The 25,796-nt window shown below is 37.6% G+C and overlaps 1 protein-coding gene and 1 pseudogene across 13 annotated transcripts in view; both read right to left on the reverse strand.

Annotated features, from left to right (window-relative positions):
- Nucleotides 1–25,796, reverse strand: part of Mef2a (myocyte enhancer factor 2A) — a 128,844-nt gene that overhangs the window by 56,985 nt on the left and 46,063 nt on the right. For all 13 annotated transcript variants that reach the window (XM_076544672.1, XM_076544682.1, XM_076544628.1 and 10 more), the window contains one exon: nucleotides 15,693–15,883. In XM_076544672.1, the coding sequence (XP_076400787.1) occupies nucleotides 15,693–15,746 (54 nt within the window). In that variant the 5' untranslated portion in view covers nucleotides 15,747–15,883. The remainder of the gene's footprint in view (nucleotides 1–15,692; nucleotides 15,884–25,796) is intronic.
- LOC102927803 (oligoribonuclease, mitochondrial pseudogene) lies at nucleotides 1,689–6,357 on the reverse strand (annotated as a pseudogene).

Raw genomic sequence — 25,796 nt, forward strand, 5'->3', positions numbered from 1 at the left:
TGGCATTCTCTTCCAACTCCACCTTGTCACTCCAGTCCAAGCCCTCTCTCTACTTGAAAATAAAAACACCTGAAAGAAATGTCTAAGTGACCTCGAATTTGTGTGATTAAAGTCAACGATCACTGGCTATCTTACTTTCCACCTCAGCAGTGTTGGACAAACCTGACCAGGCTCTTTAAGCAGTTCTACACCGGCTGTTTATGAACTGAACTCATTGCTTCCTCTCAGCTTTCAGCTGTATCTTCTTCCTCTGCTCACTTAATCCTACATATCAGACTTCATGTGTTTAGGTGCCTGCAGACTTTTAATTAGGGCTCCTTCCCTTTTATCCTCACATATTTTTGACTAGCAGTTGTTTCAATGAAAAAAAAAAAAAAGGCTCCTTCCAGTCTTATCTGTTTCAATAAATGTATTATTATCTATTCAAATTACAAAAGCAAAACCATCGATCTCTTTTGCTATTTCTCTAATTAAAACCTGCTAACTGAGGTAGTTCTGAGACCAAAACATTTTCCATGGTTTTAAAACAATATAACCCTTTTAAGATTATGCTGACTCCTATTTAATTATCCACACCATCAGCAAATTGCCAGCTTCATCTCTAAAATAGACCTTGTATCTTCCCTTGTCTATCTATATCAGTATCACTCGAATTTCATCTACACTGCTCATGTAATCATCTTATTGGATTTCCCAACTCATCCTGAACACTGCATACTGCCATGTACCATCCAAAGTGAAATGTTCAACCTGCTTAAGTGAGAGCTGGTATTTCTCACTGCAGTGAAAATGATAACAAACTCACTCAGCACACAGTAAAAACAGTCTATTCTCCAGCTCCTTGTTTGACTTTATTGCCCATTCATCTCCCTTACACCCTATTACACTGGCACAGGTATGAACATACATGTGTGTACATATATGTTCCTTAGACAACAGCTACTTTTCACTTGAGGAACTTCATTATGTTTCCTGCCTGAGGAATAAATATTAAAGCACATTTCTGTGATGGCTGCTTCCTTTACCTTCAAAAGAAAAATCAACTATTTAATTTTTTAAGAGTTCTTATCATATAAGTATACATTTAACCTGTTACCCACATAGTTGCCCTTGTATGTTTCTGTATGAGACCATAAACATACATACATTTGTATAAACATGTAAGGAATTTTGCTGTCTTACAAAACTATCATTAAGATGGAGGGTAATAGCCCTATGGTATTCTCAAACAATTTCATATTTCATACTGATACAATTACTCCTTTTAATCTTTGTTAATGATAGGCAGGAATAATAATCTTTTTAGTGTGTATTTAATGCATTATTTGTAATAACTTGGCAATCTCATTTTATCTGTTTCATTTGGGATTTCCTTTCTTTATAAAGCTACTTATCTTTTATCATCTTCCTATTATATAATTTATCCTTTACTTATCTAAAATATTCTTAGGCACATAAAATTATTGCTTTACAAATGTCTTTAAATTTTTTCATTTATGTATTTTTATATACTATTGTCATTGAAAAGATTTTTGTTGTTGTTGCTGTTTTTGCATTTCAATAGAACTAACGTTATTATTTATTTTCCAAGCAAAAGGAATGGCCGAAAAGCAAATGCATAAAGAGATCAAGGGGATGGGCATGGCCTGAAGCTTACAAGAAGTTGCTATGTTGTAAGGGAAACAGCAGGTTAGAAGAAATAGCACTGTCTTGTCTGCTGCCAGTCTGGAGAGGCAAAGGTAACTGGAAATTTTCTTCTTTAGAAGTGGGGTTCTGCCGAGCTACCAGCAGGAGAGAGTCACTAAAGTGGCCTCCAGAGAACTAGGTGGGCTGTACAGCTGAGAACTGGCACCAACTCCTAGTCCTTCTCACGTCCCCACTTTCTATCATTTCCCACTTCTTTTCACCTTGTCTTTTTCTTGGAGATGTTGTTTTGGTACAACTGAAGCTCTCTGACACTTGCACTAATGTCATCGAGTGCCCTATGAGAAGCATCCTTCTTCGGAGCAAATTCCTACTCTTCTGGACACCAGTGTCTGCACAGCTTTTTAACAGTGCTCACGTCAATCACCCTATAATGAAGATGGTTCATGAACCGGGGCATAAATTTGTCAAGCCACTTCTTGTCTGCATGAAATGAACTCCCTGCACATGGACAGAGCCCTTGCTCTGCTGTACTAAGGACAGAAATTCATACTCTGCCTGCTGCAATGTAGTTGTATTCTCCTTTACTGCCTGGGTAAGACCAGACTTCCCATGATGCTCCTTGTACCAGTCTGACATGCTGTCCTTTGGCTGTTTGATAATCAAGTTGGGACCTTCAGCCAAAATGTTGAAATCAGAGTCAGTTATCAGACAGGCTACCCCCACAATCTGATCCTTCTCACCGTCCAATCCTGTCATCTCCAGGTCCACCCAGACCGTCCACTAAGCCATCTTCTCCCTCACTGTCATGCCTGTGCCGCCTCCGCTGACACCTCGCAACTCAAACTGCCAGCGCCTACCACCCACACCCACATATAGCTCTGGCTGGCCTGGAACTCACTTTGTACACCAGGCTGTCCTCCAACCCATAGAGGTCAGCCTACTTCTACCTCCTAAGTGCTAGGATGAAAAGTATGCACCATCACGCCCAACTCAATTTTTAGTATTTATTACAGACGATGAGTACAGGTTTTCTGAATCCTGGCATGACATTATACCTTTAGTAAATACACTATCTCAAAAATAATAAAAAGTAATGTATATGGTACTGAAACAATTAAAATTAAATTACTTACAACTTGATGTACCTAGATGTACTAGCTGCAATGGAATTTTGAACTCCACACATACTTTCAAAATCAATATGATAGTGTTTAAAGACGAGACAAGTAATGTGTCTTCAAATGATGCTCTAGGGAAGCTTAAAGAAAACCCTTCCTTTAAATGCTCATAAGCAGTATAAAGAATAGTATCTCTGCTGTACATTTTTTATTATGTGTGTGTACAGTGAGTGTGTGTGTGCACACATATGTGTATGTGTGTGCAGGCATACCTGCACATGGATTTATACACCTGTGGATAATGTCAGAAGTCAATGTCAGGTCTCTGTATATTTCCATCTTATTTTTTTAAGATTTATGTTTAATTACATACATGTATGTGCGTCTGTATGGAGGTACAAATGCAGTACCTGGATGTGAATGTCAGATCCCTTGGATCTGTAGTTACAGGTTATTGTGAAATGAGTGCCAAGAACCAAACTCAGGCCCTCTGCAAAAGCAGTACATGCTCTTAACCACTAAGCCATTTTCTCTTGCCATCCCACTACCGTATGTGAGTGTATGTCACATGTATGCCAGGGTGCCCACAGAGGCCAGAAGAAGGCACCAGCTCCTCTGGAGTCAGAAGTTGTAAGCTGCTCAGAGTAGGTGCTAGAAACTGAACTCAGGTTTTCTGGAAGAGCAGCAAGCCCTCATAACTGCTGGGTCATCTCACCAGCCCTTCCATTTTATTTTTTAAGACATTGTCATCACCAGCTGGCTAGTCTGGCTCTTGAGCCTGTCTCTGCTCTCCCATGACTAGGGACTACAGGCACTGCCATTCCATATATGACTTTGTATATGGATGCTGAAGCTCAGAACTTTAGGTCCTCATGCCTGGGCAACAAGTATTTTACTCACTCAGCCATCTCAGCTTCTCTGCTCTTCCCAAAAATACATTTTCAAAAGCACTTCTCTGAAGTTATGAATCACGAAAAGTTGATGCTAAAGGAAGGAGTTTAGTGAATCAAAGAACTCAGCATATTAACAATCTGTTCTTCATTATTCCAACATATATAAACTAGAGTCAGCTTAGAAAAGGCCTTTTCAGCAATCAATTTTTAAAAATGCTTCAATGGTGCCATCAAAGTCTATAAATTGAAAGTTAACACAGTACTTCTAGGCTTTAAAAACTTCATTTTTCCTTCAGCACTTAGTCTAATTTTTAAAATTAGTATTTTTTAGAGTAAGAGGCACTACAATTTCCCATCTCTACATATGCATGTCCTCCTGTTACCAAAGTTCCCTGGCAGAATGATGTATTTATCATAACTGATTAGCCCATAGTAGCACATCATTATCACTCAAACTCCATGGTTTACTTCAGAGTTCACTTCCTGTATGTTCTTCAGATGTATGACATATACATTATCATTGAGACTGGTTTCACTGTCTTAAAACTACTCGATGATAGTCCATTGTTTGGATATACTACAGTATATTTCTCCAATCATGTATTGAAAGACATACTAGTGCCTTCCAGAGTTTGGCAATTAAAAATAAAGCTTCTATAAACATATGTACAGGTTTTGCAGGGAATTAAGTTTTCAACTTTCCTAGCTAACACCAGCAAGTGCAGTTTGTAGGTGGATTCTATGTTAAGCATATTTAGTCCTCTAAGAAAGTATCAGAAGCATAGTGGACTGATTCCAGATTTGCTGGAGGGTGAGTGTAGAAAAGTCTGAATGTTATAAACTCCAGAAGAGCCAAAAGAATACTGAAGGAAAAGAACAAAGTACTTTAAAACTGAAATCTAATAATTAAGGCTATGTGGCACTGCTCAAAGTATCTACCAAGGGACATGGAACAGAAAAGAGAGAACCATGCAGTCAACTGGTCTTTAATAAGGAAGTTAAAAACTCCGAGAAAAGAAGCTTTTGAACATATGATGTTGGAACATTTTAGACAACTTAATATTTAAAAAATAAATTTATTTATATACCTTAAGCCCTCAAAAATTTAACTCAAAATGGATAAAAGACCTAAATATAAAATGTGGTATTACAGAACTGATAAATGATTTGGGGCAATAAATGATTTAGCAATTTATTTGTTTTTGTTTTTTTTTCCATTTTTCATTTATTCTTCAAAAGACAGGGCCTCACTAAGCAGCCCAGGCTGGCTTTGATTCTGGCACACTGCTGGCCTATACAGTGTTGCCCATCACCATGCCTGAGAGCTGGGGTCATCCAGTGGTGCCCATTATCACGCCTGAGAGCTGGGGTCATACAGCAGTGCCCACCACCACATCTGAGAGCTGTAGTTATGCAGAGGTGCACATCACCACGCCTGAGAGTTAGGGTTATATAGCAGTACCCATCACCACGCCTGACAGCTGGGGTTACACAGAGATGCCCATTGCCACACTGGAGCTGGGGTTATACAGAGGTGCCTATCACCATTCCTGGTCTCATCAATAACTTGTTTGCTTTTTTGACTTGTTAGTAACAAAACCCAAATATGACCTGTCAAACAAGATAATTTAACTGAAATTAGAAGTTTCTGTTCTACAAAAGACACCGCAAGGAAATAAAAAGGAAAGAAAAAAAAAACCCAAAGGTATCTTAAAATATTTGTTAACAATATCTCATACAGGACATTGTCCAACATATATAAAGAACTAAAACTCAGCAATAAGAAAATTAAAAGTCTTATTTTCAAAAATGGGCGAAAGATAAAAATAGGCAACTTTCAGCATATTAAGTTTACACATCCTATGTCTTTGAGGAATTGCAAAAATAACACTGAGATAGTATTACCTCACAGGTTGTACAATACCAGAAGTGAAGCATAATGTAAACCATGGACTTTGAGTGCTAATGATGTATTAGGTAATGCTCCTTGACTATAACAACTGTACAACTCTGATGTAGAATGTAGACAGTGGGTAAGAGTCTGGGAGAGACAGGAGAGCACATAAGTGAACACAATTATAGAGGTGTAATTTTATAATGTTTTGCTCTGAACCTAAAAGTGCCATATACTTTTCTTCCTAGGAACTCTAACTATTGGTCTAGACTAGACTACTCAAGCACTGCATTAGATACTGAAGAAACAGGATTTCTTCTATGATGGAAAGCCACTGTACACACTTCCGTTGTTTCTCATAGGAATACTATTACTACAATGTTCTTCCAAGTCATAACTATAATATGCATGCACAAAAGAGCAGCAATAATAAAGAAAATAATTTGCTCACTTCCTTTGTAAAGTGAAAAAACCTAAAAGACAGCAGAGTAGCTTAACAATTATCGTTAAGAAAGGTGTCCTGAGGCCATGTTGATGTCAGTGATCCATGCTGGGGGGAAAGAGGAACATGTTTGGGCCTGTGGTCCTGCTGCAGGCAGAGGTGTGTTGATGTCTATGACCCGTACTACCATCAAAGGCCATGCTGATGAATGCTGATGCCAACAAGCTGGGTTCTCACTGGGAACATGTTGCTGCTTATCCATGGCCTGAACCAGAGACCATGCTGAGGTCCATGGCACACGATGATGACAGAAGACAAGTGGATGCCTATGAACCAGATACCATGTGGAAGTTCATTATCCATGTTCTTGCTGACTGTAGAGGACAAGGAAGCTACTTCTACAGTGGTATTGATGGCTACAGACTCACAGTTGAGAAAGACACAGAAGGCTTCTGTGACAACCCACCCCCTCCAAAAAAAGTTAACCTAGACAGGAAGCCATCAAAGAGAACACTTAAAAACTGTGATAAAGATGCTGAAGTGTAGTTCTCCACAACAGATGGCTATGGTGGGATAGGGGTGGGAAGGACCCAGTTTGCTTTAAGAGGCTGACCACCAGGAGCTTGACCATGTTCCAGTGACTATATGAACAATACAAACTGGACTTGTTTGTTTTTAATCTTTTTGGGCCGACCTGGACTGGGAAGTAAGGATGATGAGATATACTGTGTGAAATTCCCCAAAAATCAATAAAAATATTATGCTAAAAAAAGAAAGGGTAATTACTTTCTTTTGTTAAAGCATTTTAATAGTTACACATCTAGGAATAACTATTTTTTCTTAATTTCATATAGATCTTAATATTCTCAAAGTCATGTTATGGTCTGATGTTTCTCAAGTACAGAAGGTATAATACTCTATATATGATCATTCAAATATCCCTCTGGCCAATAAGCATCAACTTAACTAAAAATTGTAAGTAGCTAATACAACGTACTGTTTGCAAGGCTGAATATTGTGCTATACATCCAAAATCACTTTTTATGTAGTATCTCTCAGTATCTGTCTTTATACTTTAATGTTTTTAAAAATCTTTAACACAAGTTTAAAAAAAAATCTCAACATCTTGGGCCTATAAGATGCCAAGCAAGCCAGATGAGCGGAGTTCAACCCCGTTGTCTTCTGACCTCTACATGTGCACTGTACCTGCAAGTGCCAGCACTCTGTAAACACACACACTAATGACTAAGTCTTTAAAATGAGTATTTAAGAATTCTCAACACATTGAAATATTTCCTTACAAATACAATTTAGGAACAATCAAAAATAAAACAGAATATAATGGGGGACAAGGAGAAAGAATAAAAGGATAATGATCATAGCTTACGAATACAGATACCACACACTGAGAATGAAAATCTAGACTCTAGAGAACTGAGAAACCAAAACAACAACAAAAAGATCAACAATCCAGCAGGGAACTGGCAAACCACACACAGAAAAAGACTGCATTTCGCCTTGTCAAAACAGAAAAAAAAGTATCGTAGAGCTGAACCAGCAACTCTTTAAATGACACGCATCACAGAAACGTTACTTGCCCACTTAAAGGAAGTATGTTCCCATGGACACACAGAGCAGCAGCCAGACGGTAAAAACGGATGACAGACGCGTGGTCTTCACTGCAAACAGGACAAAACAAGCCGCTGAACTGAAGGAGTAACTCACGTCTCAAAAACACAGCACCGAGGGAAGGCAGCACAGACGACCAGGCCATCATGTGAGAAAGGAAGGCCATTCTGATGAACACTGAAATCATACCCTCTCAGAACACGTATGTGAAGGAAAACAAATGAGTGACTACCTTTGTAAGGGAAAGAAGACTGGGTCTAGGAAAAACTTTAAAGTCTAAACACCTCATTTTCTTTTACAAATAAAAATATCTGTAGAAAATGTATCAAGACTGACATACTTCCAAATAATGAACACATCAATCTTTGTGCCAGTATTCTCTATATTCAACCTTTGAAAGAGAATTTTACTGGTTTTTTTCTTCCTAAGACTATGATGACATACGCATCGAGAGAAGGAGAAGTACATATAAAGTCTTAGAAACAGCAAGTGATCTGAGGCAAGGCTACTGGCTAAGATCAACATAAAAAAGCATACTTTATAAGCAGTACTTAGTAACAAAACCAATAAAACACAATCTGAGGAGTTCATGAGATGGCTGGCTGGTAAAGGTACTTGCCACACAAATCTAACAACCCAAGTTCAATTCCTGCAACCCACAGAAAGGTGGAAGAGAAACCACTCTGCAAAGTTGTTCCCTGACCTCCACAAGTGTGCTGCAGCCCAGGGCCATCTCCACAAACAAAACATCCACTCGCTCAAAGTAATAATAGTAAATAAAATTTTAAAAATTGATTCGGGGGAACTAATATTTTGTTTTGTTTTTAAAGTCAAATATCTAGAAATAAACAAGTCAAAAAGTGTCTAAGATCCACAAGTTCAAAAGCATCAAACCCCACGGAGAAACAATAAAAACCAAAAGAAAAGTATGTTCAAGGGTGATAATTATGAAATTTTCTAATATTATGAAGTTTTCTGTGACCCTAAATGGATGTATATATTCAGTGGGAACACATGAATTCAGGGATATTCTTGACAGGCTGCCTTGGTGTAAACACTGATTTGACAGTTTCACTTTAAATGAAAAGAACAGCCAGCTTGTTCTGCAGAGATACAATGATAAACAACTATGCTATCAGACAGCAAATTATAGTAACTACAGTAGTGTAGAATTGAGCAAGGATATACAAATAGTCAAATGAAACTAAATACAGGGTCCATCAATAAACCCATAAATACACTGTATTTGACTCAAACTCAGGCAGGAGAGAAATGCAATGAATTATACTGGGTCACTGAATATCCATTGGGAAAAAAAATAATCTGACCCCTACACTTAAACTCAAACATAAATTCCCAATAGATAATAGAGCCAAAACATAGAAAGTAAAACAAAACACTTTGAGAAGAAAGCATAGAATCATCTTAGCCCATATTTGGAGCTCCAAGCAGGCAGTGCAGCTACTCATGCTTGACCAAATAACAGCCCTCCTCTACTGGGAACATGACCTTCTCCACCAGGCACACACAGGTGGGAGGGTGGGAGAAGACACCTGTCTAGACAGCCAATTCAACTGAATCAACTCTGTGATTAAATGGAGAGGCATGTAACATCCAGATTGTCCTTATATCTAAAAGAATGTTCTTCATTGCCTTGTGGGAAATGAAAGTTCTTTTTTTTTTTTTTTTTTGTTTTGTTTTGTTTTGTTTTGTTTTGTTTTTCGAGACAGGGTTTCTCTGCGTAGCTTTGCTCCTTTCCTGGAGCTCACTTGGTAGCCCAGGCTGGCCTCGAACTCACAGAGATCCGCCTGGCTCTGCCTCCCAAGTGCTGGGATTAAAGGCATGCGCCACCACCGCCCGGCGGGAAATGAAAGTTCTTAAACACAGTGTAAACAGCATCATCAATACAGGAAGGAAAAAAAGGGTTAATCTAGCTGGGGTGGTAGCCTAAGCTTATAGTCTTGGCTAAAAGGTGGAAGGGTCAGTTGAACCCTCAAATCTGGGACCATCTTGGGCACCTTAGTGAGACTCTTGTTCAATCTAAAAAAAAAAAAAACCAAAAAAATAAAAATAAAAATAAAAATGTGTGTGAGGGTATAATGGCTATTCTTGTTTGTCAATGTGACTATACCTGGAATTAACCCAAACCCAAGCTTCTGGGTATACATGTGATCGATTTTTCTTGATTGGATCAATATATGTAATTCTATCAGTTCTGTTTTTCTAGAGAACCCTGACTAATACAGGATGCATGCAATATTGACTTCTAAACATGACATGGGGCTGGATTCTTAAACTCACAGCATCTCTGATTACCTATATAAAATCTGTGCAAGATTAAGCCTGTCAACACTCTGTCACGAAAGGGAGAGGGGCTCCCTGTTTCTTGATAATTTTTAAGCAGTTAGCACAGTTAATCGCTGATGAGGGAGTAAGAGACATTTTCTTCACTAATATAGCCACTAGTAAGATACTCATTTTCCTCCTTAAAAAAAAAAACACTCACCCATGCTCAGGAAAACAACCATAACTAACGAAACTCGCTGGGATGCACACAATTTTGATAGTATAAAAACACGAAAAGGCAAACAACTTCATCAGATATCCCTAAAACTTGAGATTAAAACTAGTTACTATTGCTTGTCTACTAGTCTATTAGAATGGATCAAATGAAAAGGGTAATTCCTAGTACTAGTACAGATGTGAAGCAGCTAGTGTCACACTGCCAGCTAAATATAAATTAAACAGAAACACTTTAGAAAATCTTGTCAAATACAGATAACCATAGAGGTACTTAGGTAAGGGACCAGGGAGGAGGAGGAGGGGACCTCTCAAGGAAGGAGAAATAGAATATAGTGTTAGGAACAAATAAAAGGGATACCAGAATAGAAGGATTAAGTGGGAAAGGGAATGGAAGAGCAGGGTAAAGGAAGAAATATGGGAAGGGACAACGAACACTAACAGCCTTCTGAAAAAAAAAAATGGAACTTACTACTGTAGAAGCTACAATAAATAAATGAATGAAAGGAATTTAAATGGAGTCACCATATAATGAGAGAAACAGTGTCACAACTAGACATCTTATGCCACTAAGTAAAATCTTCAGTACCAGGAATAGACTACATCTTGTTGAGTTGTTGATCAAAGGGGTCTCCTGGACCTCTGCTTCAAACACCATAGGCTACCGTCAAGGCTCCTGGTAGCTCTCTGCAACCTGACTAGAAGACTATTGCTGAGGACATTTACTCATGCCACTGAACATGGAGAAGTTGAGCTGGTACTTAACTAGAAGCTTCACCTCTACCACTTAGCATTCAGGGTGCTGGAAGGTACTATAGATGCTAGGAATAATATGACTCCCAGTGACATTCTGCTCTACACGTAGATCAGTACTTCCCTTAATCCTCATCAGAGAAGCTGCTTGGTAGTAGATGGGAATTAACACAGACATCTACAACTGGACTGTGCAGAGAATGAGAGCTTTTTAATCACTCTATCCTAAATGGGATGTCTTCATCAAACTCCTCCCCTCAAGATTTGGGGAGGAGATGCAAAGTTTATAAGAGCCAGAGGTGATGGCTGACTCCACAAAAACTGTCTTCCAGATCACAACAGGACTGATACACATATGAACTCACAGAGACTATGGCAGCACACATAAGACGTATACAGGTTCTGGCCAGATAGAATCCCAGCACTGAGAAGGGAAAGAAGATGCAAAGTCCTACTCTTAACCCATAAACTATTTGCAACCATACTCCTAGACAAACTCCCATATCCCAAAACAACTGGCCAATATAAAATGAATAAAATGAACTCCCTATTTGTGTGTGTGCTGGGGGGTGGGGTGGTCTGTTATTTTTGTCTTATTGTTTTTTCTTTGTGTGTGTTTGGACTTTCTGTTTGGAGTTTTTTGGTTTGTTTGTTTGTTTGTTTGTTTGTTTGTTTGTTTAAAAGAAAGAAAACTCTTGTCCACTATTACAAAAGCTGATCAGACAAAACCCCTCTAACTCAGTTACTGTACTGGATACATACATTAACCAAGTGTTCATGTGCACAAATTAAGAATACTCAAGAGAACTCTTCATAATAGTAACAAAATAGGAAAAAAAAAAAACCAAATGTCTATTTACAACAGATAAAAGGCATAAATTATGTTACATTCATTTATAAATTGATAAAATATAAAAATACAATGACACACATTTATATGCAAGGGTTAACATTTATGAATTTCTGCTCAAAAGAATACACACTGTACAAATAAATTGGACCAATACATTTATTAAATGGATGGCATCGAGGATTAGTTTGTGACTCCCTGGGGCAGGAGACCAGGAGACAGGACAAGTAGCGGCTCTGGGGTGGCGCGTCAGGGTGTGTTAGCTACAGGGCCATGCGCTCTCTTCCAAAGTTCAATGAATCATACAATTAAGATCTGTGAACTTTTCCTTTATGTTTGACCTCAATACAAAGAGAACAAACACAGATTTTGCTAGTGAAACAGCTCTTTTCTCGACGTGTATGATATTGTCACAAAGATTTTCCATGTACTTTTTCAGACTTTTAGTGTAGTTTTTTATGTGGTTAATTTATACTTACAATTCAAAACTCTACTTGCTATTAGCTTCTCTATTGTCTTTTCCTAAATTATCCCATTATGAGTTACAGATTCTTACGTCAACTCTCCCAGTATTTGATCTTATTTCTATATGCTATATATTTAAATCTCCTAGACAGAATGAACATGTGTGTGTGTGTGTGTGTGTGTGTGTGTGTGTGTGTGTGTGTGTGTGTAGTTTTTCAGGATCTAATTTGGTCCCTTAAAATAAAGTTGATTTAGGTTAATTGGAAACTATTTTTCCTTTTATGTAAGAAAGAAAAATCTTTAACTCATAATTCACTTTTTGAAAAGTAAAATTAAGATACCATTTTGGTTTATGACAGATGTACCTATACCAAATCTAATCTAAAAAACTGCCCAATTAATTTTTCTCTCTTCCCTTCTTTGCCAAGACAGTATTTGAAAGGTTTGGACAGCCATTACCCACTTGGTAGCTTCATAAAAACACCAACATTGCAACCAAGTCCAAGGTAGGAACAGGCTAATTCTAGTTACTAAGCCTCAAGTGCTGTGGGATGGTCTGTATGTCAAATTACTCTGATTGGTCAATAAATAAAACACTGATTGGCCAGTGGCCAGGCAGGAAGTATAGGTGGGACTAACAGAGAGGAGAAAGGAGGGAACAGGAAGACAGAGGGAGACACTGCTAGCCGCCGCCATGACAAGCATCATGTGAAGATGCTGGTGAGCCACGAGCCACATGGCAAGGTATAGATTTGTGGAAATGGATTAATTTAAGATATTAGAACAGTTAGCAAGAAGCCTGCCACGGCCATAGTTTGTAAGCAATATAAGTCTCTGTGTTTACTTGGTTGGGTCTGAGCAGCTGTGGGACTGGCGGGTGACAGAGATTTGTCCTGACTGTGGGCAAGGCAGGAAAACTCTAGCTACACTCAATTATAGTTCATTTTACTATTATCTTTCTAATATTTCATATTGGTGATGTGCATGCCTTTAATCCCAACACTTAGGAGGCAGAAGCAGGCAGATCTCTGAGTCTGAGGCTAGCCTGGTCTACAGAGCAAGTTCTAGGACAGCCAGGGCTGTACAGGGAAACTCTGCCTTGAAAAACCAGAGAGAGAGACAGAGACAGAGACAGAAAGACAGAGAGACAGAGAGAGAGAGACAGAGACACATATAGAAGGGGAGGGGAGGGGAGGGGAGGGGAGGGGAGGGGAGGGGAGGGGAGGGGAGGGGAGGGGAGGGGAGGGGAGGGGAGGAGAGGGGAGGGGAGGGGAGGGGAGGAGAGGGGAGGAGAGAGGAGGGGAGGGGAGGGGAGGAGAGGAGAGGGGAGGAGAGAGGAGAGATCCTTACGTCCTTCTGATTTTATAACATAAGCCAATAGGAAAACAGAATTTGATATACTAACACTCTCTCTGTAAGCAACTGGTCAAGAATGTATTTGTTTTACAAAACAATAGATACTTTATTTTCATCTCAGTTCTATAGATATTCCAGCCAGTGGTAACAGGACTTATAAGATGTCAAAAATTATTCATTAGTTTTTTGATAATTTTGTACAGTTTCTTTATCATGCATCCCCTCCCTTGACTTCTCCTGGATCTGGCCCCTCTCCCTTCCTGTCAAACTTTGGATCTTTTGTTAGACAAAGTCATCCTCTCAACTTATAAAGTTCCTACTACATAGCCATCTACATAGGCCTAGTTCCTCTTTCCCTTTAAATATGCAGTCTTCAACACATAGGTCTAGACTGGCTATGGCCAACTTAACCATGGGTATTCGTAAGATGAGAGCTGGGAGATTTTATGCTACTTCTCTGCTTGCATACAAGCCTCACTTCACATTTATACTTCTGTGTTCTTGTAAAGCAGATCCTCCTTTCTCTTCATGTTACCATCTTCACAGGTTGAAAAGTTTATGTACAGTCTTCTTTGGACTCCTTCCTTTCCAATGATGGGATGGTTATTTTATCCATCTCCTCTATTTTATCAACTTTCCCAATGTACCATACATACCGTGCAGGCCTTGTCTTTTTGCTAAGCAGTTTTTATGAGTTGAAACAAGGGCTTACTTCAGCCCATGATGACTCCCACTAACAGCCCTTCTCTTCCTAATGCTCACTGAGCTGAGTCTACAGTTATATATGCATTCAGGTAAACTTCTATACTGACCTTGAGAAAGCACACTTGAAGGGCTGTGTTGGTCCTACTTTGCAGAAGTTGTTCTTCGAACCTCTGACAAACTTCCCAGAGATAACATCTCTCCCTACTGAACATGCTTTGAACATGAGGAATGAGAGGCTTACTATAATATTCTCTTAAATTCTTTTTTCTTCTTTTCTCTAAATTAAGGGGCCAGTCAACTTTTCTTAAAACAACCAACATCAAAGATTTGGGGCCCATGGGCCATAGAGTTTTATACTACCTACTCAATATAGAAAGTATACAAATGAATAGGCATGATGGTGCTGATAACACTCAGAAAAACAGGCAGCTAGTTTTGGGGACATATTGCCAATTAGTTTTAAATACAACATCTAGACTCCACAGGTCAGAATCATATTGAAACTCTCTTGAATTTGAAAGAATTCACTGACACTGGTACTGCAAACTTACCAATTAAAGCTGACGTATGATACATGTATGCTTTAGAAATATGTGAGATAATAAGGCTTCAAAACTATGTTCATTATTTCTTGGCTAACCATAAAAATGTAAGTGACTAGAAGACATTGACTGGTAACTGCAAACCTATACATACACTTCTTAGTACAAGGGATGGTATTCCCACAATAATCACAAGAGACTAGCAAAGGTGAGTTACAAATCAAAGGCCAAGCACTGCATGAAAACTACAAGGAAAAATGGAAGGATTTCCTTTTCTACTGTACACATGAGAAAACATACTTGAAGGTTTCTTTAAAGCACATGACAGGACACATTTTATATCTAATATTTATCATTTATTCTGGAACTTTAAACATTTAGAGTTGAAATCAATTTTAAGAAAGATTTGAGCCCAGAGGTGGTGGCGCGTGCCTTTAGTCCCAGCACTTGAGAGGCAGAGGCAGGCGGATTTCTGTGAGTTCAAGGCCAGCCTGGTCTAAAGAGTGAGTTCCAGTGTAGCTTCAAAGCTACACAGAGAAACTCTTATCTAAAAAACGAACGAACGAAAGAAAGAAAGAAAGAAAGAAAGAAAGAAAGAAAGAAAGAAAGAAAGAAAGAAAGAAAGAAAGAAAGAAAGAAAGAAAGACAGGGAGAGAGAAAGAAAGAAAGAAAGAAAGAAAGAAAGAAAGAAAGAAAGAAAGAAAGAAAGAAAGAAAGAGAGAGAGACAGAGAGAGAAAGAAAGAAAGAAAGAAAGAAAGAAAGAAAGAAAGAAAGAAAGAAAGAAAGAAAGAAAGAAAGAAAAGAAAGGAAGAAAGCTTTGACCATTCTATGTTTTAGAAATATAATGACCAATTAAATAAATTAAAATTTCATTTACCTGCCGGTTCCTCTCATCCATTATGCGTGTGATTTGTATTTTCTTCCGCCCCATTTTCAGATACCTTTTCTTCCTTATATTCCAAAAAATTAATTCAGTAGCTAATTTTCTTCAATATTCTAAAGCATCGTACACAGCTTGTATTATGTAACCTTCTAGTCCAAGGCTACTGCTGAAATTTTCTTGAAAATCTAAAAGAAAGCACAAATGAGAAAATTTCAATTCTGACAACTTGTAAATCATTAAACGCTATAGAAACTTCAAATCTGCTCTTATGCTGACACAGTAAGATTCTTCGGCTGGAATTTCTAGTTACCAAAACGGAGTAAGCAGGTTGAAGTCTTTGATTTTACCTCTTAAAGTTCACCTGGATCTCTCTGTACCTATACTGCTAAGCAAATGTAGTTACAGTATTCAAAGTTTTCACAATGCACATAATAATAACAACAGCAACAACAATAGCCAATGTTGCTGAGACTTTTTGTATATGCCAGGCATTTTTCTAAGTATGGAAAAATCTCCGTTCATTCATTCTTACCTAGATTCTCTATACTTAGACTTTATTATCCCTATTTTGTTAAATATGGAGACTAGGGATGCGTAGACACAAAAAAAGTTAAGTAACATGGCAAAAGTCACTTAGTAAAGGGGTAAACACTAAGGTAACACTTCTGGAAGTCAGACTCTAGAAACTTCTATCATCAGCAACACACAATATTCTTTATTGCTCCGGATGACCTTCATGCAAAAGATAGCTAATATGAGTGGTTCTAATTTGCCCTTATAAATTATTCTAAATCAATTGACCCTACAGCCAAATTTTAATACTATTCATCAGTCTACGAAGATACTACTATATAAACTTTGTGTTATTACACACTTAAGTAAAATACTATTTCTCTGAGCATTAAATGAATACCCCCTTATCTGTTAAGATTCCATTTAAACACGAAATTGAAATCCAGAGCAAATTTTCAACTCTATCATGCAATTTCAGGGTCTGATTAAATGCAAATCTGCTTGAAAGCAATAGGTTTTTTCCTCGGTACATCCTTGCTTACTGATCTTCCCATGTTCATTATTTTACTTTTTAAATAATACAATTGTAATATCTGCTACAATAACTTATTAACTCATCACTCACTTACAATAAATGTACTCCCAAACATCAAATCACGAGTATTTATAAAATGCTCAAGAGCTAGGGCTTTAAGGCACAACACTTGTCCAGCATGCTGGAGGCCCTAGGTTCAATAATCCCAAGTATAGCAGAAAAGAGAAAAAGAAAACAAGAGTGTGGGGGGGGGGGGCCAGGACACAATGGATCAAGAGACACAAGAAGAGACAGAAAAGGTACAGGGGTGTGTGTCAGTAATACATGATTCCTCATCTCACAAAGTTCAGAGTCCACAAAGGCGAAAAGATACTAAACCATCACACAAATGAATCCATACCATTCAAAACTGAAAATGTCATTTATCTGACCGATACCCAACTTGGATTTGCAGGTCAGAAGATGTTCACCTGAATATGAAGGTATACATACAAGAGAACATTATATGCACAGGCTCTGCAACAAGAGAGAAGGAAGGTTTAGGGACTCAAAGATGTGGAACCCAGGTAGATCTGCACTATCAGCAACCGTGCTGATTACTTTCTGTCAGCGGACACTTCCTTAGAGTCACTTAGGAAGAGGGAACCTCAACTGAGGAAGGGCCTCCATCAGATTAACCTGTGGGCATGTCAAAGAACATTTTCTTAATGGTAACTGATGCCCATTGTAAGCAGGCCATGCCTGGGTAGGTAGTCCTAGGCTGTAAAAAACTGGCTGGGCAGACCAGAGAAGAAGTCAATAAGCAGTCTCCCTCATTGGTCTCTGCTTCATTCAGCTCTTGCCTTCATGTCCCTGCCTGGCTTCCCTGGACAATGAAATGTAAACTGTATGCTGAAATAAACCCTTTCCTCTCTAGGTTGCTTTTTGGTCGTGGTGTTTATCACAGCAACAGAAAGCCAACTAGGACATCAATGGAACTGGACTTATTCCAAATCATGTTTCCTAACAGATCACACTCTAATTCCTACCATTAAAAAATGTGCATTGTGCTGGCAAGATAAATATTCACACACTTCACTGCAGAAATGTGACTCCTGAAGTATACAAGATCTTCCAGTGCCTCAAGATACACATATGTACTATCTCTATAGTTGGAACAATTATGAATTCCACTATCGAAGTATTTTGTCTCACAGTTGTGAAACAGGACACTGGAAGTCAACCTTCCTCTTAGAACTAAAATAGTAAAGCTAAAAAGTAGTGTTTTAAGGCAATATGCAACTTTCAACACATAATAATGTGCAGGTCTGAGATCTAGAAGAAACCAGTCTTTCTACTTCTGTTGTTGCTGGCAGAAGTGGATTCTAAAACTACTGACTGAGACTGAGAAAGCCAACAGAGCTCCCAACACATCTACAAATGGAAGTGCAGAAACTAGATTCCAGGCCTGCCCAGGGGGATCAGCCCTAGGAAGCACACCAAGCACCTGGAAAGACTCCAAAGGTCTATCCCATGGACACAAAGTTACTCAAGAAACAGAACATCATCTACATGGGAAGGACAGCTACAGTCATTTCAACCCTGGGAGAGTAAGGCAACCTAGACTAGTGAGAGCTATTAGTATAGCTACCGTTCAGTAGCAAAAGGAAACCGTGGCTCAAACACAACATTACCATCAAATTCATGTAAAATACTAGAAATTTTAAAAAGACAAAAATAATTTTAAAGTGGAGTTGAAACTTACCTATATTAGATCAAAAAATAGCATTATCAGGAAGATTTTGGGTTAATGTGTTCTAAGAATTATTTTTAAATGAATTAAAAATGGAAGGATAAAAAATACAATTTTGAAAAGAAAAAACTTATGAAATGGTTTGATAACAGACTAGATAAAATTGAAGAAATATAAAATCAACAAACCAGAGCATAAGCAAGAAGAAACCATCTAGACTAAATGATATATATTTTTAAAAAAATCCATGAGAATGAGAAACATATGGGAAAATGGTCCAGAAATACCCAGGTAGAGCTATAAAAATGGAAGGAAAAACAGTGAGGAGAAATGATCTGAAAACATGGTAGCTAAGAACTTTCCAAACTACCATGGTAGCAAGCATAGGAGAAAGGCCACCAGTATAACCCCCCACAAAGAGCTTACAGGAAAGGAAAGATGCTTTTTGAAAACATTTCCAAAAGAGCCATAAAATATATACTTCGCTGATTTGTTGCAAAATGCTACAAAGTAGGAGAGAGAATACCAAACCAGAACTCTGTTATCTCAGAAAAATATGCTCCCCACCCCCAAAAATGAAGGTCAAAACAGACACATTTCTAGGTGAATAAGAAACAGCATCATTCAAATTATATTGAAAGGGATCTCTTTAAATAGAAGGAAAAACAGATAACAGATATGACTTGAATAAGTACAAAAAGTTTAGTACAAGAAATAGAATACATAAACAATTCTACACAAATACTAACTAAAATGTTAACAGTAAGTAATACTTTGTAGGATTTAAAATATTAGAAGACACAAAATAATATTATTTCAGGAGGGTAGCAAATGGAGTTAAAGTGTTTTCAAATATTTTATTGATGAGCAAACAGGGAACTCTTTACTGAGTTGTATAAGTCAAGGGTACATTTCACCATCTCTAGGGTAAACCACTGGAAGAACAATAAAAAGTATGGGTAGCTAAAAATGTTACAAGACGAGAAAATGGATTAATGATTCAAAAGAAGGCAAAAAAGAGGATAGAAACAGAAAACAGGAGGTGACACATTTAATCCAAGTATATGGGTATTTACATTATAACTTTCCATTAAACCTCTAATTAAAAAAGATAACCGAACCCCATTTACAAACAATCCTCATTTTCTGAGAATTCCAGAGGTGGTACTTAACATGAGGCTACAAGCAGAGAGAAAGACACACTGTGTAAACACAAACAAAATTTGATGCCATAGTTTATTATGGCAAACTTCAAGGCAGGAAAGACACATACATACGCAGGGATGAAGACACGGGACAATTTACAAAAAAGGTCTATTCAGGTCAGTGAAATGGCTCAGCAGGTAAAGGTGCTTGCATGTAAGCCTGTCCACCCGAGTTCTATCTGTGGACCCATGACCACCATTATGTGCACCATAGCACACGTACACACTCAAGACACATATACACCACTACCACCATCACTACTAAATAGTTTTGATTTTATATATGTGAATGTCTTGCCAGCGTGTATGTCTGTACATCATCTGTGAGTCTGATACCCACAGAGGCCAGAAGAAGGCACTGGATTCCCAGGAGCTGGAGTTACAAACAGTTGTCATCTATCATGTGGGTATTAGCACTCAAACCTTAGTTCTCTTCAAGAGCAGCTAGTGTTCTTAACCTCCAAGCCATCTCTCCAGCCCTGTGCAATTTTTTTTGAATTTCATTTTACCAGTAAGCTATAATACCTAATATCACATATAATATTATATCTGATTATATGATATCTGATTATATGTGGCACACGCCTTTAATCCCAGCACTCAGGAGGCAGAGGCAGATGGATCTCTGAGTTAGAGGCCAGCCTGGTCTACAGAGCAAGTTCCAGGGTAGCCATGGTTAAACAGAGAAACGCTGACTCAAAAAAGAAAAAACAAAACCAAAATAAGACATTCTATGTAAAATTATAATCAAGAGCTTATTTGCTATTTTTAAGTGAGGAAATGATGTTGTACATTAAGTCACGCTCTCCAATCATTCCTTTGTTTTAAAAATTTAACTGAAATATAAAAAATGCCCATTCATAGAAGTAAACTATCCTGGTTAGGATGTAAAATGCTTACTACACAATTTACTGTGCAGTAACTTTCTCTCTGGTGTTTTCCCTGTTGACAACCAAGCACTTTTCAACATTTTTATACACTGCATAAGCTCAAGAAAAATTAAGGGCTAAAGAGAAAAAGGAAATCAGGCACATGCTCAAGACAACTGCACACGGCGGGCAATGGCTCAAAAGCTTTTAATATGCCTTCCTGCCAGCAACATCAGAGACACACTCTCCTTTCCTACAGTACAGGAACTTTAAAATGTCTACATCCGAGTCCAATGTTCTACCAACTGCTTTGAGGATACAGTTTCTCATACAGTTTTACTACTGTACTGAATTTTATGTCTATACAAATGGACTTTCCAAATAAACTAGGTAAGGAACAGAAATCTGACTGTAAACAAAGCCATTCCCCAAAGGCCTGTCTGAAACCAGTTGTAGTAAGTAGATTTTAGCAGAGCATTCTTAGCAACTCATGGAACAAACAGTTCAAAATGAATGAGACACAACCAGGTCAACAATCTCAGTGACACACAGAACACTGTATATATGACTGCAGAAAATACTTTCTTTATAATCACATATAAAATTTGCCAAGTGATTAATTATATATCAGATCAAAGGACAGACATGTACAACAAAAATTTAACCTCAAAACCTGTGTGTGTGTGTGTGTGTGTGTGTGTGTGTGTGTGTGTGTGTACACAAGGATCAAACTTCTAAAAGATCCATACTTTAAAGAATGAGAGCTATAAAACATTTTTCATGAAATGTATCAGAATACAATACCAACATATCAAACAGTTCTACATACTTAATGTGAAATAAAGCATATTAAAAACTAATATACTAAAAATGTTAAAACACTAGTCAAAAATATTATTCATGGACTGTAAAACTTTACATATTAAGATGTCAATACTAGGCAAAGCAATCTATAAATACAATGCAATTATATCAAAATCCTCATATTTTTGTAGCATTTGAAAAAGTCACTCTGCATCTTTACTGAACCTCAAAGGAATCCAATCAGTAAAAGTCATCTTGAAAAACACTGAAACTGGAGGACTCACTTTTTATTATTTCAAAATTTACTAAAGTCACAAATTGAAATAATGTTGCATAAGCACAGAGGAAGACATGCAGACTAATGGAATAGAATAGAAGGCCCAGAAATAAAAATAAATGGATGGTTCTTAACAAAAATACCAAGATCATTCAATAGCAAAGGACATCCTTTCAAACAAATTGAGAAAGTAGATGCCCACAAGGAAGAATCATCTGCGTGCTTACCTAATGCCACATACAAACATCAACTCAAACATCAATCTGAAATTGAAATCCAAACCTAACTGCTAAAACTGTAAAACTCTTAGAAGAAAACAGAAAAGGCTTCCAGAAACTGGACTGACAGTGACTTCTTAGTCACAACACCAAAACCACAACAAATTAAAAGAACAACAAACAAGACTTCACTGAAATTAAAAGTATGGAGGCTAGGATTAATATTAATGAGTAAAGCACCTGCCACCCAACCACAAGAACCAGAGTTTGTATCCTCAAAATCTACCCAAAGCCAGGTAAACATGACAGGAGCCTAGAGTCAGTGCAGAGGAGGAAGCTCTGTATTCAGCAACAGATCCCTGCCTCAATATAGAGAGAGTCACCAAAGAAGACACTAGATGTCAAGGAACCTCAGACCTCCATATGCACTGCACAGGTGCACCCACACAAATGTGACACACAAACATGCATGCACACCATACACACATATATACAAAATAAATAAATACATCTCAATGAACACTACTAGCAGAAGAATAAGAGAGCAACCCAGAGAAAAGAATAAAACACTATATATATGACATGGGAATAGTATCCAAAATATATAAAGAATTCCTAAAATCCAAAAGCAAAAACATCCAATTTAAAAATGGGCAAAAGATATGACAGGCAAGATGTCTTGGTAGATAAAGACATTTGCAACCAGCCTGGTGACCCGAATTCAATCCCTGGAACTCACATAGTAAAGGAGTGAGTCAACTATGGGCAAAGGAAAGCTAAGAGTGGGAGCTCATGAAATCCCTGCAGCTCTTGGGAAGCTAAGACAGAATAACAATACAAGTTGAAGGACAGTTTTGGATGCATAATGAGTTCCAGGACAGCTTTGATTACAGAATAAAATCCTGTCTCAAGTATTTCTCAAAAGATGGATAAATGGTCAGTAAACATATGAAAAAAGGCTCAACATGACTAATTACTAGGCATTGAAAACCCTCTCTACATACATTCAGATGACTATTTACATGTTATTATGGGGAGGGGGAGCACATGTGTCACGACTGAGTGTGAAGATCCACCATGTGGGCTCCAGGGATGAAACTCAAGCCATTAGGCTTGGTAGAAAGTACTTTTACTCACCCAACCATCTTGCCAAGCCAAAATCACTATTACTTTTTTCAAGTATAAAAAGGAAATGTTAACATGCCTATAGAACTGAGACCCTCATTGATTTATGGGAATATAAAACACAGCAGCTGCTGTGGGTTTTTTGTTTTGTTTTGTTTTCTTAAAGTATACAGATGCTTTAAAAAAAAAAAAAAAGAACTACCATTTGACCCAACAATTTCACTTCCAGATATGTAAATTAAGGAATCTAAAGTACAGACTGACATATGCACACCAATGTTCATGGGAGTAGCATTTATAATAGTCTAAAGAAAAAGAGGGCCAGCGAGATGGCTCAGTGAATAAAGGGGCTTGCCACCAAGCTCAAGGACCTGTGTTTCATCCCTGGTAGACACATGATAGAAGATGAGAAATGACTGCCATTGTCTTCAGACTTCCATGCACTCAGTGTGGCATGTGCAAACCCACTGTCTGTCTATCTGTCTGTCTGTCTGTCTGTCTCTCCCTCTCCCCGCCCCCCGCCTCAAATAAATGAACAAATAATTTTTAAAACAATGGCAAAACAACCCAATGTCCATAAGTATTTGAATGAATAAATAAAATATGGTACACATGCACAGAAATGCACACACACACAGTTATTTGTCCTTTAAAACTTTGGGGGAAAAGGGATCCTTTTATATATTGCATGATAATATGGAGCAACAATGAAGATGGGTGCTAAAGAAACTAAGTCAGTCACAGGAGGACTAGTCACATACAGAGGCAGAAGGTTGGATGGTAGTTACCAGGCACTGGAGGGAAGGAAGAATTTGTGAATAAGGAATTATCATTTATTAGGTATAGAATTTAGGTGTGGGAAGATGAAAACATTCTTGATATGGATATATGGAAACACAGATCTACTTAATTTCAAAACATACAAATACTAAAACAAAAATGTAAATACATGACTTTAAAATAACTGCAAGAATCAAATTTCATTAATTCTAAATAAAGATTAACAACCACCAGCTCTTTGGGATCAAATAACTGATTTCTCTATAAAGTACAGCTAAAGGTTTTATTAAAAAGATAACATTTAGAATCATCCTTTAAAAAACATTTTTCGCCAGGCGTTAGTGGCGCACGCCTTTAATCCCAGCACTCGGGAGGCAGAGCCAGGTGGATCGCTGTGAGTTCGAGGCCAGCCTGGGCTACCAAGTGAGCTCCAGGAAAGGCGCAAAACTACGCAGAGAAACCCTGTCTCGAAAAACCAAAAAAAAAAATAAAAATAATAATAATAATAAAATAAAATAAAAATAAAAAACATTTTTCATACAAAGTAAATACTGTATCTTTCTTAGGTGGAAGGAAGAATCTCTCTAATTAAATCTCAAGTCTTATAATTATATTCAGGCAACACAGAAAAAATTACTTTAAACTTTTTGATAACTGAAAACTATCTGGGTCTTTGAAACTCAGGAATTATATTTTTAAACAAACATTGCCAACTCAATTAAACATTACTCTCCTCATTTAAGATATATCTCAGAATTGAGCATTCATGATAATAGTGAAATATCTTAAGAATAATTATGTCCACTATGTGAAGGAAGCTTGCTAAGTAAATAAATATTTAAAGGTTGGAGAGATGGCTCAGTAGTTAGGAGCACTTGTAGCTCTTGCAGAGGACTAAGGTTGGATTCCCATCCACCTAATGGTTCACAAACATTCCTAACTCCAATTCCCTTGGTGCCTTCTTCAAATCTCCATAAGCACCAAGCATGCATGTGCCGTACACACATTCAGGCAGGCAAAACACTCATACATAAAATAAAAAGAATAATCTAACTCAAAATTTTTAAAGTATTTTAACTGTACAGATTTAAAAAATAAAGTAAAATCTTATTACTAAATTTGGCTGAGTATCAAATTGAGCTAATCAAGTCTCTACTTTTGTGATTCTAGTGAATCAATCAAATACCAAATGTTTCAAAAGCTACTAAAACTATGGAATAAAACAATTATATATAAACAATCAACAACTGAACCCTTTTATTAGGAGGAAATCTTTAATAATTCACTACTTCTTCAATAAAACCTAAGGGGATCCCATTTTGAACATATTAAACTTGAGGCAGCCATGGACAGGTAGAAATATCAATGGGAAACTCAATCTAAGACTCATTCTACAGTGCTAAAAATTATACATTTGGAGTCTCTAGAATATGGGCAAACTGATGAGACAAAATATGAACTGGAAAGAAAATGAAGCCCACCCCCTGGAACAAAAGTATTTATTTCTGTTACATAGTAACAACTTCAAACTATGCTGCAGACATGAAGTTTGTAAACAACTGGGTCAACACTCAACACCCAAACATGGCAGTAAGAAATGGACTCTCCACTTACCTTTACAAATCCATTTCAAGTCTACTTTCAGGACTTAGTACAGGGAAGTGGCAAGAGACACACGTATAGTGAGCTTCTGCCTCTATACATGTAAACAGTGGAGCTGTGGGAAAGCAGGGACAGAGCACACAGCGATGGCCTGTCCATATATCAACTATCACAGCTACTAAAAGGGCTGAACATATTTTTGTTTGTAGAAAATAAAATTCTGGTTTTGCTTCTAAAATTCTGTGGATAAAAGATAAAATACTAGATGACATAAGCGAGGAAACTGAAATTAGTGACTTCTGGGAAGTTTTTTCAGTGTTTTCATTTAATATAATTATTGTGATGAGAAAACATTACTACAAACAAAAACTATAGCTGCCTTTACAATTATGACAGAAAAAAATCCTGAGAGCAAAAGCGTCTTTAAGAATCAACTTT

Source organism: Peromyscus maniculatus, chromosome 1, assembly GCF_049852395.1.
Source record: "Peromyscus maniculatus bairdii isolate BWxNUB_F1_BW_parent chromosome 1, HU_Pman_BW_mat_3.1, whole genome shotgun sequence".
Classification (NCBI taxonomy): domain Eukaryota; kingdom Metazoa; phylum Chordata; class Mammalia; order Rodentia; family Cricetidae; genus Peromyscus; species Peromyscus maniculatus.